This window comes from Thalassophryne amazonica, chromosome 1 (assembly GCF_902500255.1).
Source record: "Thalassophryne amazonica chromosome 1, fThaAma1.1, whole genome shotgun sequence".
NCBI classification, from domain to species: domain Eukaryota; kingdom Metazoa; phylum Chordata; class Actinopteri; order Batrachoidiformes; family Batrachoididae; genus Thalassophryne; species Thalassophryne amazonica.
This window is the reverse complement of record NC_047103.1, coordinates 13765638-13782448: the sequence shown is the minus strand read 5'-3', so window position 1 is coordinate 13782448 and position 16811 is coordinate 13765638. Positions and strand designations below refer to the sequence as shown.

The window sequence follows — 16811 nt, the reverse complement described above, 5'->3', positions numbered from 1 at the left end:
CTGCGACGCATTAATTTTGTTGGTTTGGAACCATGATTTTGCTCGTTTACTAGTGTGCTTGGGATCATTGTCTTGTTGAAACACCCATTTCAAGGGCATGTCCTCTTCAGCATAAGGCAACATGACCTCTTAAAGTATTTTAACATATCCAAACTGATCCATGATACCTGGTATGCGATATATAGGACCAACACCATAGTAGGAGAAACATGCCCATATCATGATGCTTGCACCACCATGCTTCACTGTCTTCACTGTGAACTGTGACTTGAATTCAGAGTTTGGGGGTCATCTCACAAACTGTCTGCGGCCCTTGGACCCAAAAAGAACAATTTTACTCTCATCAGTCCACAAAATATTCCTCCATTTCTCTTTAGTCCAGTTGATGTGTTCTTTGGCAAATTGTAACCTCTTCTGCATGTCTTTTATTTAACAGAGGGACTTTGCGGGGGATTCTTGCAAATAAATTAAAGGCATCTTCTAACTGTCACAGCACTTACAGGTAACTCCAGACTGTCTTTGATCATCGTGGAGCTGATCAATGGGTGAGCCTTTGCCATTCTGGTTATTCTTCTATCAATTTTGATGGTTGTTTTCTGTTTTCTTCCACACATCTCTGGTTTTCTTATCCATTTTAAAGCATTGGGGATCATTGTAGATGAACAGCCTATAATGTTTTGCACCTGCGTATAGGTTTCCCCCTCTCCAATCAACTTTTTAATCAAACTACGCTGTTCTTCTGAACAATGTCTTGAACATCCCATTTTCCTCAGGCTTTCAAAGAGAAAAGCATGTTCAACAGGTGCTGGCTTCATCCTTACATAGGGGACACCTGATTCACACATGTTTGTTCCACAAAATTGACAAACTCACTGACTGACTGCCACACTACTATTATTGTGAACACCCCCTTTTCTACTTTTTGTTACTAATAGCCCAATTTCATAGCCTTAAGAGTGTGCATATCATGAATGCTTGGTCTTGTTGGATTTGTGAGAATCTACTGAATCTACTGGTACCTTGTTTCCCATGTAACAGTAAGAAATATACTCAAAACCTGGATTAATCTTTTTAGTCACATAGCACTACTATTATTCTGAACACTACTGTATTTGTACCGAGTCTGGCAATGTTTTCACAGAGTGAAAACGACCAGCAGAGGGCACTGCCAGATGAACGACCTTGAGAATTGGCCTCTATTCTTTATCAGTGACCGATTTTGATGGTGTAAATTTGCCAAAGACAGAATTTGAAGACATTTTTAACTTTATTCTAGAAATGCATTTCTACACTGGAAGCACAGATATTTCCCAAATGGACATCAAAACCAAATATTGGTGAGAGACTCTGTGTTTGTAAGGGTAGGTTCATGGCATTGATAATTAAATTGTACAATTGTAAATTGCACAATTGTAAATTGCACAAACCAGCTAACTAACAATTATCATCTTCACTTGTGAATTAATCATATTTTTATCCATATAAAGGGGATTTTTATTTTATTTTAAGAGTCCGTTCATTTTTTCTCGTCTGCAGCACGTGCCAGTCGTGAGCACCAAGCCAAAGATTGTAGATATGTACTGTGCCTCCATTGAATTTTAACATGATGGAACAACTTGAGACGGGAACCTTTGATGGAGGATTTGTGTATGCAGAGTAGGTTTGCCACAATTAGTCGACTCGTCACGGACTAATTTAATAATCGATGAAATCAGGGGTTGTTTTAAGCTTTGTTTTTCTCTGAAAACTGTTGCTTTATCTTCTTCCGCTGTCCTTGACGCACATGTGCAGTAGTGGTAATCCGGGCCATCCGTGATGTCACTGGAAAAGTTATGCCAAAACAATATCATTGCTAGCCAGCAAGGAAGCCCAAAAGTTGGGGAACATTTCAACCAAATTAAAGAGGAAAAACATGCAATGCAAAATCTGCAAGGCAGAACTTGCCTTCCAGTACAACGGCGATGCAGGAGCATCTGAGAAGGAAACATGTTGTGGCTGATTCTGATGAAGCGAGAGTCGTCTTGGTAAGCTAATTGGCTAGTTAGCTGTTAACATTGTCTAGAGTGAGCTACTTACTTAGCTGTAAAACATTATCATTAACGATGACGATTTCATTAGCACACGCACACATATGTGTTTGCTGTAACGTTATCGCATTGTCATGTTTGAATAGAAAATGTGACAACGCTAATATTTTACAACACTACACTGCAGTGCTAAAAAAAAATGTTCTCTTCAGTGACAGATTTTGTTACCAAGTAAAAGTTTAACAAACTATCATCTTAATTATTATTTTTACTTAGCACATACCTTCAACACTTCAAGCTAATGATGGTTCTGTATGAGCTGCGTGCTGGTGCATTAAGTCACAATTTACAACCCCTGGCAATAATTATGGAATCACCAGCCTCGGAGGATGTTTATTCAGTTGTTTAATTTTGTAGAAAAAAAGCAGATCACAGACATGACACAAAACTAAAGTAATTTCAAATGACAACTTTCTGGCTTTAAGAAACACTATAAGAAATCAGGAAAACAATTGTGGCAGTCAGTAACGGTTACTTTTTTAGACCAAGCAGAGGGGCAGAGGGAAAAAAAATATGGACTCACTCAATTCTGAGGAATAAATTATGGAATCACCCTGTAAATTTTCATCCCTAAAACTAACACCTGCATCAAATCAGATCTGCTTGTTAGTCTGCATCTAAAAAGGAGTGATCACACCTTGGAGAGCTGTTGCACCAAGTGGACTGACATGAATCATGGCTCCAACACGAGAGATGTCAATTGAAACAAAGGAGAGGATTATCAAACTCTTAAAAGAGGGTAAATCATCACGCAATGTTGCAAAAGATGTTGGTTGTTCACAGTCAGCTCTGTCTAAACTCTGGACCAAATACAAACATGGGAAGGTTGTTAAGGCAAACATACTGGTAGACCAAGGAAGACATCAAAGCGTCAAGACAGAAAACTTAAAGCAATATGTCTCAAAAATCGAAAATGCACAACAAAACAAATGAGGAACGAATGGGAGGCAACTGGAGTCAACGTCTGTGACCGAACTGTAAGAAACCGCCTAAAGGAAATAGGATTTACATACAGAAAAGCTAAACGAAAGCCATCATTAACACCTAAACAGAAAAAACAAGGTTACAGTGGGCTAAGGGAAAAGCAATCATGGACTGTGGATGACTGGATGGAAGTCATATTCAGTGATGAATCTCGAATCTGCATTGGGCAAGGTGATGATGCTGGAACTTTTGTTTGGTGCCGTTCCAGTGCCATTTATAAAGATGACTGCCTGAAGAGAACATGTAAATTTCCACAGTCATTGATGATATGGGGCTGCATGTCAGGTAAAGGCACTGGGGAGATGGCTGTCATTACATCATCAATAAATGCACAGGTTTACGTTAATATTTTGGACACTTTTCTTATCCCATCAATTGAAAGGATGTTTGGGGATGATGAAATCATTTTTCAAGATGATTATGCATCTTGCCATAGAGCAAAAACTGTGAAAACATTCCTTTCAAAAAGACACATAGGGTCAATGTCATGGCCTGCAAATATTCCGGATCTTAATCCAATTGAAAATCTTTGGTGGAAGTTGAAGAAAATGGTCCATGATAAGGCTCCAACCTGCAAAGCTGATCTGGCAACAGCAATCAGAGAAAGTTGGAGCCAGATTGATGAAGAGTACTGTTTGTCACTCATTAAGTCCATGCCTCAGACACTGCAAGCTGTTATAAAAGCCAGAGATGGTGCAACAAAATACTAGTGATGTGTTGGAGCGTTCTTTTGTTTTTCATGATTCCATAATTTTTCCTCAGAATTGAGTGATTCCATATTTTTTTCCCTCTGCTTGGTTTAAAAAAGTAACCGTTACTGACTTCCACAATTTTTTTTTTTCCTGATTTCTTATAGTGTTTCTTAAAGCCAGAAAGTTGCCATTTGAAATGACTTTAGTTTTGTGTCATGTCTGTGATCTGCTTTTTTTCTACAAAATTGAACAACTAAATGAACATCCTCCGAGGCCGGTGATTCCATAATTTTTGCCAGGGGTTGTACGTATGATCCGATTAGTCGACTAATCGCAAAAATAATTGGTGACTAGTCAATTGTCAAAACAGTAGATGGTGGCAGCCCCAATGCAGAGAGCTCGTTCGGCTTTTCTGGCTAAACGCATCACTCCGGTAATTCGTTCAGACTTCCTACTGTACTGATATGGCGCTCTCTGATTTTTGGCTATTCAAAACGATGCTAAAAGGGACTCGATTTGAGTCCTGAGAAGACTTAATGTAGTGTGCAACAGCCCAGCTGGACACCATTCCAAAAGAGGAGTTTCAGAAATGCTTTCAACAATGGCAGAACTGCTGGGAGAAGTGTGTGCGAGACGGTGGCGATCCTGACGAATCACAGGAGCGTTGTATTTGGCCAGAAAATCTGAATCAGCTGAGCAGAATTAGCAGTGGGACTTCAGACACAGTTGCTTCTATCCGCTGTCAGCTGCTTCAGCATGACTTTCGCTGACTCTCTACATGCCCAAATCACCCGTTTAAAAAGAAACCTGTGCTAATCCACGGGTCCTCTGCAAGTTATTGTATGGTGACAGGATGGTCGTCCATGACTAAAATCAATCACTTGGTCATTTCGGTTTCAAGTCGTTCCATCACGTTAAAGTTTGATGCAGGACATGTCTGCACTCTTTGGCTTGGTGTTTGCAACTCGCGTGCACTGTGGATGAGGAAAAAGTGCACACATGCGCAAAAAGTTTCCCTTCACCTCTCCAACAAATGACACTTCACATGCTGCATTTGTTTCTTTGGGATAAAGTGAGGTTGGATACTTTTTGAATGCACATCATATCGATTTTAGTTTGTTTTGTTTTGTTTTTTTCAGTGAGCTATTCAGTGAGAATGGGAAAGGCTCCTCTCAAGACATGATTTACTTCATTGCGCTCCAGAATTAATGTAAGGGTTTTTTTAACAATATAGTTGCAAAATTTCAAAGCACTGTGATAAACTTAGCAATTATGGAATGACACCACACTGCACACATGTTTTTCTTTGGGAGATTAACAGAAGAGATGTTAACCAGCAATTTATCCTTTTCTTGCTCAATTCCTCGGGCTGATCACCCGGATTCTTAAGTGGTAAATGGACTGCATTTATATAGCACATTTCCATCTATGTCTGAAGTAGGGATGCACCAAGTGTTGTTATTACTATCATCATTATTGTTGATTTTGTGAGGGTATTTTGTATCACCAGTTATACAGCTATATGATGAAGTGGCATAGAGGAGGATTTTCTTAAAAAGACCTCAAAGTTCAGCTACAATTTGTACATGTACATCTAAGATGCAAGCCTAGATTTGATGTTTTTGTGAAAGAATTAAGTTAGGGCTAAAACGATTAGTCGAGTAATTTGAATAATTCGATTACAAAAAATGTTTGAGGCAAATTCTGTGCCTTGAAGCTTCGTTTAACGTTGTAGTACATATGTCAGGCCTGTGTGTGGCGCTGTAATGTCCCCAGAAAAACAAACAGAAGAAGAACTAGCGCAAGCGCTAATCAAATTAGCACAAACGCTACAGCTTTCCAGCACAACAAACAGAGTGAAATAAAGCCTTTTAGGAAAAAGACGGTCCACGCTGATCATCTGAAATAGCTTACTGTGCATTTAAAGCAAAGCAATGTTTGTTTTTTTTAAAAAAAACACAGTTTTGTCCACTGGGGCCGGCTGCTGCCTCTCTCTGCCCGGTGTGAGCGGCTCAGCACTGCCCTCACACAGCTCCGTCTCGGCCACAGACAGTCTCTGGAAGAAGTCCACTCTTTCTTCTGTGACTACATTTACATGCCGTTACAGTCAATATTCCGGTTTCTGAATCATTAGGAATAACCCATTTACATGCTTAAGTAGACAGAGTTACTCCTGTGTACATGGTCATTGGTATCATTTGGAATATCCCTATCTAAACGGCAGCGCACGTCTTCCACCGGTGCTTGATTTGGTCTGGCGTTCGTGCAAATCCTGCTTCGTGTAATCCTGCTTTGTGTAAAACCCCTCACTACACACTTTATACACTTTTCTCAAATGGGCATTAACACATTCTCATGTTTTTCTCCTGTGTAAACACTCTCTTTTTTCTTCTGGGTGAAAAGATTATAAACAGACACACGCAGAACACAATGCGCGTGCTGTCCCTTCGCTCACTGCCTCCGGGGGTACAGATGCGGGACCCGCAAGAATCCAAGTCATGGCCACGGAGCTCTGCGGCTGCGGTATACCGAGACCCTGCGGTGCTGTGGATTTTTTCCGCAAGGAATCTATCCTTGCAGGCTGCCTCCGCATCAGTACTCCGCAACTGCGAGCGTAGTCTCTGGACCTGTTGCCACAGTTGGCACAGCTCAACACAGCAGAGAGGGGGGCGGTGTGAGTGGCCCGCTGCGACGTTTACCAAGCTCACAGACTCTGTAAGCGCATCGGAGGTAGAGCAATCACGGTGACCGGTGCCGCGATCTCTCCAAGCATGTGAGAACTGCGCATTTTGCATATTTACACATTTTTTAATTTCTGCTGAAGTGTTTTGCGTGAGTCTGAGTCAGTTTTTTGAAGGCACATGTTAGATGTCGTCATTTTTGACTGCTCTCTCATATAGTCCAAGTGTAAATGGACGCAAATTGCCGTAAAGCGGTCAAACTAAAAAGACATGCTTTGTAATGACGTCAAACTGCAGCTAAGCAAAATGAGTCAAAATCTGCAGTCAAAAACTTGGTATATGTAGTAGTTACAGCCCTCATTGGCACCAGATTTGAAATCTGGATCCAATTTTTGAACTCCTTAAAAATTTGCGATCCCATGATCTTGTTGTGAAGCAATGGTTCTAACCACAAAGCCACCATGCTGCCCAAACAGTGCAACATCATTCTATTTCCAGACATTTTATGCATGCCTGGAAAATTTAAATTATTTGGCTAAAGTAATTTGTAAGGTTGCTAGGCAGCTGAGACGTCAGTTTGTTCCAAAACTGGAAGCGCGCGGTGCCTACCAAAAAACAGTGGTTAGTTTCGGGAGTGCAAAATCTCCAGCTGGTCTATCTTTGCATAGTACACAGAGCATTTGTGCAGATATGCAATTTCACATTTTCAAAGCTAATTTACAACATACTTCAGGACTGTGACTATCCCAACATCATCAAAGTTGTGGGGACTGCAGCTTCAAACTCCATCGGTCTAGCTTTTCTTCAATGTCTTTTTCTCAAATACCCTGAAAGCACAAACAACTTGCAGTGAAAAGATCAGCACTAAGCCTGCATTGAACTGTAGGAATCCAGACTATGCTGAGGACTTCGGGAAGACTCGCACGGAAAAAAACTCCCACAGAGGTTTTTCAGTTTATTTGTACAGCACCAAATCACAGCATAAGGCAACCCACTTGCTTTGCAAGGCTAAGGTCTAATCTTATAAAATTAGATAAATCTACTCCCCTGAGCATGCACGAAGGCAGCAGTGGTAAGGAAAAACCTCCTCAGTGTTTTTTGATAACAGGAAGAAACCTCAAACAGGCCTGACTCCAGTAGGTGACCATCTGCTTTGGGGGATTTTTACAGGAAAGGTTAAAAATAAATCCCACTTGTTTTGTTGAATAAATGTTCAGGAGTGTTTAATCTTGGAGTATTGCAAGTGGAAGTCATGTCAAAATCCAGTGTGTCCTAAGCCTCCATGCACTTACAGGAGTACATTTATGAATATGATTACTGTACTTTTTTAGGAAAGGACAGATTTTATGCAGTAGTACCAGTACTGGTACGTGTCTTAGTACTGTGCTGTCTGTTGGGTCGTGAGCCTTTTGATCATTTGTAATGATACTGACATGACATGCAAAAAAAAAGGCTTTTGTCTGTTCCTGTGGTCACTGTTCAGGAAAAGATGATTTTGCAGCCTTTACCATGTGCATGTCCTTGAAGTATCAAACGTGTGTGTGTGTGTGTGAGTGACCACCGTGACAGCAGAAGCATGAGATCTGTGTTTTGATGTGCTGGTCTTCAACTGTCTGCTGTCCCGTTCATCTCCGCCTGCAGCTCTCGGTTTTTGCTTTCTAATTTTTTTTTTTTTTTTTTTTTTTTTTTTTCTGCGTGTGTTGCAGTAAAGGTTGGCGGCATGAGGGTTGTGCAGAAACACATTCCAACTCCTCCCCCAGAGCCACCACAGAAGGATGATGACAGCGAGGAGTATGTGAGCACCAGGTAACATGCACACACACACAAGTTCTGCAGCAGTGGCACTTGTTCAGTGGGTGCTAAGCTTAATTTATGCTGACTCCTGAAACACATACACAGTTAGATTGATAGACCGGCCCTGTGGTGATGTGTAATTACGCGCCCACATGCAAACACACCCTGCAAACTGTCAGTGAAGCTGCTTTCTCTTTAGTATCAGGCAGTATTGTTGGCAGATTCCAGCTTTGCAGAGAACTTTAGGTGTACTGCTGCCAGCTAATTCAGTAAACAACATAATTACTGCATAATTACAGAATTAAGTTGAGCAGCCCATTCAGAATTCCCTATTGTATGCAGTAAGCAGCCTTGATCTGCATGTTTTACATCACACCAGCTCTTAGTCTGACCCATGTTTTAGGTTTTTGCAGTCTGAGCATCTAGTTTGTATATAGGTCACGTAATTCTGTAATGGAGTTGGTGTGTGTGTGTGTGTGTGTGTGTGCGTCTCCCTCCACATATGTCAACTCCTTTTTGCTGTAAGCAACGTGTGCTTCGGTACAGGTGGCATATTCACACCACACATCAGTTTGCTTATGAGAGATGATAAATGTGGGCTGACAGGGAGTGTACAGCAGCGAGCAAGGTTCAAGAACGTTAGCAACTGCCAAGAAGTATCCATCGTTTTTATTTTGCAAGAGCAGAGCGTGCCAGTGCATACTGTCAGAAATCTGCAGAATTATAACTTCTTTAACCCACTGAGCTCCGAGCAATTTCTGGGAGAGCCTTATTTAATTTTTTCCCCTGTTGCATCTTTATTCACTGACATATTTTTCACTGCACCTGCAAGTTCTACATGGCTGTGGAAACACCAGAGTCATGGTTAGATGTTGATTGAATTCAAAGATGCCTTTTGTGCAATAAACTGAACCAAGACCTCCCTATAAGCTCGCTGCACAAGTTGCGTAGGGCCATGCAAGCAAAGAAAGGCCCTGCCTCCCCTCTCTTACCTTAGCAGGTCAGTAATTTAATGGTGTCAACTTTAATGCCAGGATGAAGCAAAACTATCCTTCAAGTCACAAGGGGGTTTGGGGTTAAGACCCCATGACAGTGAGTTTTGACAACAGCAGTCTGGTAAATGTGTTCTCCCTGCAAATGTAGTGCAACATATGAAAATATATTAAATAATGTATAATAAATTAAAACAAAAATTTAAATATGTACCATGAAGTGCAGCATCGCCACCTGCTGGCAGCTGCAAAGCAGAGACCTAGTACATTGTAAAAGAACGCATTTGTAAAATAAATTCAATCACCAGTGGCACCTGAATGTCTTGTCTTTAATAAATCCATATTGTTGGAAGCCCTTCAGTAATGAACATTGGGACATTGGTGTTTCAAAAATATTTATTTTCCCTGATGAAAAACTTTAAAATAAATTGCCTTCCATCCTGGGAAAAAAAAAAAATCCTCTGGGCATTTCTTTCAGTGTTCATTTTCTTTGTTTATAAGACTAAATAAAAATAATGTTTTCTGGTCAGTAGGACCCTTCTCTTACATTTTATAAGCTTTTACTGGTGTTTCATTGAGAATCCCCCACTAACAGATGCTGCAGTCTCTTGCATAGACACAAACTTGTGACCATGTGACCTCCCTCAGCCTGCGCAATTGGCTGTGAGTGAAAGATTGTCTCTGAAAGATGGAATCTACAGCTGAGAAGTTGTGGTTGAAAGAAGTCTCTGACTTTCTGTCGCTGATTTATTCATAGAAATATGATGAAAAGTTGTTTGGATGCGTAGGCGTATACATGGTCCCAGAGGGTTATTAACGAGCTGAAAAAAATCATAGTGAAACTGATTACAGTACAATGATTCTTTTTTGGGGGGGGGGGGGGGGTCATGCTTATGTATCTTATGTATTGTGTATTGCTGTTCAGTACAGAACCAAACTCCTATACTTAAAAATATGTTTTATATCACTGGGTTAGGTTCTGTATCTTCATATGCTCAGAATTCAAGGACTCACAGTGGATCAGAGCTTACAAAATTAACTGGAACAGCTATACTACGTGAATTTTTAATATTTTGCACAATAGACTGTTCACTTAACTGCGCCCATCAGAAAATCGTACCTGTGTCCACTACTTTTTCCACATAAACTGAAATGCACTAAATTACTGTATTTACTCTAATAAACACTCCCTCTCTAAAAGAACACCTCCTTTTGATTTTTTTTTCATCACTCTACAGGTAGTGAAATTGTGAATTCCTGAGAGAACAGAGTAGAATGAAATAAACCTACCTCATTGCTACAAAATCTCATTAAGTCTGCTCTGGTTTCCATGTTGCTTATGCAGCTGCAGTGCTTTGTATGTCAGACCCTTCCCTGTTGCGTGAGCGCCTGTCTACCCCCCTCCCCCCAACCAGGCAGCTGTTTTGGCCAGGGTTGCAATCTTATCCTTGTTCCTACACCACTCCCTGGCGCATTTTCCATCGACTAGGAAAATAGTAGCGTGATGCGTCCCCTTCACTTCCGCTTCTTTAACAACTTTTGGTTTTAACACTGCAGAGTAACAAAGTTTGCGCGGAGCCGTTTTATGTAATTGTGTAGCAGCTACTGTATGGTACTGTATGCAGAAAAACATTTGTTACGAGTCTGCTCTGCTTCTCTTGAATGCAGTGTGCACGTACATATGTACCGTAAGGCCATATTGTGTACAGTATGCATGCATGTGCTCTCAGTTCTCCCGCCCTCCCCTTCCTCCCCCTAAATTTGCACGTCACAGTTTCGGCCTCTCCTGTGACAATAAGTCATTTTATTCTTTTAATTGTGTGTCAAGCAGCAATAATCAACAGAGCAGTAAAGTGAGCATTGAGGTCAAGTAGATAATAGGACAGAAACAACATGCAAACTGGTTTATTTTCCTGAAACGCTTCCACTGAGAACACACGCGACTATGAGAGAGAGTTCGCTGCTGGAAATGAGTGTATTCACAGCGTTTGGTGGATCTTTTGAGTAGAAATGCATCAGTGCTTTTAAAGTGGTTTCACTATGACCAGAGAAAAGAGGCAAAAACATACGTCTATCTGCCGCTAGCCAGCATGCTTTGCACCTGTTCATGTCCTAGGACACACCGTTTCCTACAGTCAGCTGGAATCAGTTGTGGTTTGGATGGTATGATAGTGGGGGAAATTCATATTTTAACATTTTAACTTTTTACAACAATGTAGCCATGAGTTTACATTGGCTTGCAAAAGCATTTGGCCCCTTGGTATTTTAAACGTTTTAACTTGTTTATGCCATTTCAAATACAAATAGCAAATCAGGCTTCTCAATATAAAAAAATCTAAAATTGTCTTCCTTAAACTCAACCTCAAATCAAATCTCTACAACTTGATATAAATTAATTAAAATAAAAATACAATAGCCAAGATGATGGGTTGCATAAGTAATGGGCTCCTTTGGCATAATACCTGTAAATCAGTTTTATTGCCAGTTTTCTTCAGACATGTCAGTGGATGGATACATGGACATTTCCAAGACACTGAATATGTCTTGGACTTCTATTTACATCAATTATGAAGAAATACAAACAGTATGGCACTCTGTGGTAAATCTATCTGGAGTAGACAGTTCTCAGAAACTGAGTGAGTCTGCAAGAAGAAGAGTGAGGAAAGACACCCAGACAACCCAGAAGAAGTTACAGGCTTCTGTGGCTGTGATTGGAGAAATTGTGCATGGTTTGCATTTTGTATCCCACGTTATACAGATTTCTTCACATTCATCAATAAAATATTTGTGATCAATCGGGATAAATGACTTCATGATGAAGCCACAAAGAAGTTGTAATGTAGTTTTAAAAAAAGGCCCAGTCACCCTCAACTTGATTTAGTCCCTCAAAGTCCACTGCACATATTAGTGACAATAAATACGAGGTCTGTGAGAAAAGTATCGTACCTTTTTATTTTTTTCAAAAACTATATGGATTTGATTCATATGTTTTTACGTCAGCCAAGCTTGAACCTTCGTGCGCATGCGTGAGTTTTTCCATGCCAGTCGGTTGCGTCATTCGTCTGTGGGCAGGCTTTGAGTGAGCACTGCTCCACCCCTCTCGTCGTCGTTTCATTGCGAGGAAATGGCGGAATGATTTGGGCTTTTTTTTTCCATCAGAATTTTTTCAGAAACTGTTAGAGACAAGCAGCTGGAAACCATTCGAAAAAATTATCTGGCTTTCGGTGAAAATTTTACGGGCTTCACAGAGAATAAGGACTATTGCTACAGCTTTAAGGACGCCCCACAATGGTGCACGGTGCACCGCGCTCCGAGCCGCCATCGAGAGGCAGAAACCACCACATCATTTCTACACGGATCGCTGTGTGGAGCTGGGACCGTCGTGAGCAATTTCTCTGGTTATCACAAGAGCTGGACATCAGCCATTTTCCGGCAGATTTCACTTTTAACGAGATTTTGTCATGGAAAGCCGCGCTGATCGAGCGAGACAAAGGTACACCTCCATTTCGGAGTGTTAGAGGACAAGTTGGGACATGCCTATCTCGGCTTTCAATGCTTACTAGCCCAGTGAGTATAAGAGAAATTGTGGAGAGCTGGGCATGTCCCAACTTGTCCCCTGGCACTCCGAAACGGAGGTGTTCCTTTGTCTCGCTCCATCAGCGAATAGGTCCTGACGCGCGAAGCCTCTGCGCGGCTTTCCATGACAAAATATCTTGTTAAAACTGAAATCTGCCGGAAAATGGCTGATGTCCAGCTCTTGTGATAACCAGAGAAATTGCTCACGATGGTCCCAGCTCCACACAGCGATCCGTTTAGAAATGATTTGGTGGTTTCTGCCTCTCGATGGTGGCTTGGAGCGCGGCGCACCGTGCGGCATTGTGGGGCATCCTTAAAGCTGTAGTAACAGTCCTTATTCTCTGTGAAGCCCGTAAAATTTTCACCGAAAGCCAGATAAATTTTTCGAATGGTTTCCAGCTTCTTGTCTCTAACAGTTTCTGAAAAAATTCTGATGGAAAAAAAGCCCAAATCATTCCGCCATTTCCTGACAATGAAAATCCGACGAGGGGGCTGGTCCACTCCTCCCACAAGGCGTGCTCACAGGCGAATGACGCAACCGACAGGCGTGGCAAAACAAACGCATGTGCACGAATGTTCAAGCTTGGCTGACGTAAAAACATATGAATCAAATCCATATAGTTTTTGAAAAAAAATAAAAAGGTCTGTTACTTTTCTCACAGACCTCATATTAATACGTCATAATACAAATTATCTCAGTGTGCAGCACACGCAGGATGAGAATCAGTCCTTTGATGTCTGCAATTTCCATATGAAGAAATTTAATAGTAGTTACAAAAGATTTATTTTGGTTTGTCTTCAGTGCCAAATTTTCAGTGAGTCTACAGTTGAGCAGATACACTATGACGAATGTGTCTTTAAGTATTAAAGATTGTGGAAACTGAGGGAATTATGTGCTTGTGAAAGCTTCTGAATGAGTAGCTGCCTTAACTGTAGGCTAACTAGAGAGATCGTTGATGTATTTGCAGTCCGGTGCCACCTTGTAATTTAGAGCTGGGGAAAAAAAAATCCAGAGCTAAGCGAAGCCGACCTAGGTGCAACTGTGACCCTACAATTCAGGTTCAAGATCGGTGGTAGCACCTGTACAGTCTATTATACAAAAATGTCAGAAGCTTGGGACCATATATAGACTTTACATCATTGAAGATGCAGCTCCAAATTAACACCCACAAACTGGGAAAAACCTTTGTTGAAAAGGTCCACCAGAAACTGAGCACCATAATGAAGGAATTGATAGCAGCATCAGATGGAAATTAGACATCTTCCACCTTTTAGAGTGCACTAGCACTACTTCATCATGGCTGGAAAGGCTGACAGCCAAGAAGGAAGTCATTATTGTAGTATCGACAGGAAAAAAAAAAGTTTACCGTAATCACCAGGACAAAACCTTCATCTTTCTCCTTAGCCAGCAACCTTTCAGGTCATGGTAATGGGTAGCATTTCTCATTTCTCTCTGATGCCTCAAATACTTTCATCAACTCCTTACTTGTGATTCTGACACTCTGCTCTACTTTTAACACAGAATTAAAGTTCTCTTTCTAAAATGATGTAAAGTCCAGATGTTCTCAGATATGCTTTATTTTTGTACATCTTCTAGTGGTTTTTTATGTTCTGGACACCTTGGTGTAATTCTTAATTATGGTATGGATGCCTGTGCGTAATTCTTACTCAGGACTGAAGCATGAGGTTGAACATATGGACGCTTGCATGAGACTGCCACGTCCTTCACCACTTTCATGGTCCTGTATGGATCCTGCTGTGATCTAGCTGACCTAGAGACTTCTTATTCTCAACAGATTGACGAAATAATGGTAAAACCATATTTATCTGGAGATCCTGCTATGCCCAGTTGACAAGAGTCCATCTCTTTATCTTGCTAATATAATCCAAAGGAAAGCAGAGTGACATGTTTGTCATCTGTTTGGCTGCTGGAAGGAAGTCAAAGTTGGTGTCCTCAAGGAGCTCCACTGCAGGTTTCTGATGCTTGATGGCTTTTTGCTTGGAGAGGAGCTCATCATCCTTTTGACAGGTCTAGCTTTTGTTCCTGCTGGGTGTCTAGCCATCCTCACTGGCGAAGCCCAGCGGAAAAACCGGATTAGTCACCGAGCCACTCGCCCACGAACTCACTGTGACACTGGTACAACCCCTGGCAAAAATTATGGAATCACCGGCCTCGGAGGATGTTCATTCAGTTGTTTAATTTTGTAGAAAAAAAGCAGATCACAGACATGATACAAAACTAAAGTCATTTCAAATGGCATCTTTCTGGCTTTAAGAAACACTATAAGAAATCAAGAAAAAAAGATTGTGGCAGTCAGTAACGGTTACTTTTTTTAGACCAAGCAGAGGAAAAAAATATGGAATCACTCAATTCTGAGGAAAAAATTATGGAATCACCCTGTACATTTTCATCCCCAGAACTAACACCTGCATCATATCAGATCTGCTCGTTAGTCTGCATCTAAAAAGGAGTGAACACACCTTGGAGAGCTGTTGCATCAAGTGGACTGACATGAATCATGGCTCCAACACGAGAGATGTCAATTGAAACAAAGGAGAGGATTATCAAACTCTTAAAAGAGAGTAAATCATCACGCAATGTTGCAAAAGACGTTGGTTGTTCACAGTCAGCTGTGTCTAAACTCTGGACCAAATACAAACAACATGGGAAGGTTGTTAAAGGCAAACATACTGGTAGACCAAGGAAGACATCAAAGCGTCAAGACAGAAAACTTAAAGCAATATGTCTCAAAAATCGAAAAATGTACAACAAAACAAATGAGGAACGAATGGGAGGAAACTGGAGCCAACGTCTGTGACCGAACTGTAAGAAACCGCCTAAAGGAAATGGGATTTACATACAGAAAAGCTAAACGAAAGGCATCATTAACACCTAAACAGAAAAAAACAAGGTTACAATGGGCTAAGGAAAAGCAATTGTGGACTGTGGATGACTGGATGAAAGTCATATTCAGTGATGAATCTCGAATCTGCATTGGGCAAGGTGATGATGCTGGAACTTTTGTTTGGTGCCTTTCCAATGAGATTTATAAAGATGACTGCCTGAAGAGAACATGTAAATTTCCACAGTCATTGATGATATGGGGCTGCATGTCAGGTAAAGGCACTGGGGAGATGGCTGTCATTACATCATCAATAAATGCACAAGTTTATGTTGATATTTTGGACAATTGAAAGGATGTTTGGGGATGATGAAATCATTTTTCAAGATGATAATGCATCTTGCCATAGAGCAAAAACTGCAAAAACATTCCTTGCAAAAAGACACATAGGGTCAATGTCATGGCATAGGGTCAGTGTCAGTGAGCAGATCTGATTTGATGCAGGTGTTAATTTGGGGGATGAAAATTTACAGGGTGATTCCATAATTTTTTCCTCAGAATTGAGTGATTCCATTTTTTTTTTTTTTCCCTCTGCTTGGTCTAAAAAAGTAACCGTTACTGACTGCCACAATCTTTTTTTCTTGATTTCTTATAGTGTTTCTTAAAGCCAGAAAGTTGCCATTTGAAATTACTTTAGTTTTGTGTCATGTCTGTGATCTGCTTTTTTTTCTACAAAATTAAACAACTGAATGAACATCCTCTGAGGCCGGTGATTCCATAATTTTTGCCAGGGGTTGTAGTACTGGTTAACACTGTGCTTTTAGCAGGGAGATGCTGACCTGACCACAAATAATTGCCTACTAGCTGCTGACTAACTAAAAGTTAGATATAAGCACATTTTATCAATAAAAACACAATTTTATTAGCCTTTGTTTATTCTTTGCATCTTTTTAAATTTTTTTTCTTCTGTGCTATTCTTATTTGGCAAGCTTGTCTTTGGTTGATCTTTCACTCAGTGGATGCGTCCCAAGTTTCGAGAAGAGTACGGTTTGTGGAGTTTTTCCCTGTTTTGTAGTTTGTCTGTGCCAATGCTCTGTATCTTTTAATCATGCATACTCCTAATTTGGAGTTCCACTTGAAAATCTGCCTTTTTGAATGCCGT

At 40.8% G+C, this 16811-nt stretch overlaps 1 protein-coding gene across 1 annotated transcript in view; it reads left to right on the top strand.

Annotated features, from left to right (window-relative positions):
* The window catches only part of dap (death-associated protein), a 42584-nt gene that overhangs the window by 4218 nt on the left and 21555 nt on the right, over positions 1-16811 (top strand). The window contains exon 2 of the mRNA XM_034165294.1: positions 8151-8250. Coding sequence (XP_034021185.1) covers positions 8151-8250 — 100 coding nt within the window. The remainder of the gene's footprint in view (positions 1-8150; positions 8251-16811) is intronic.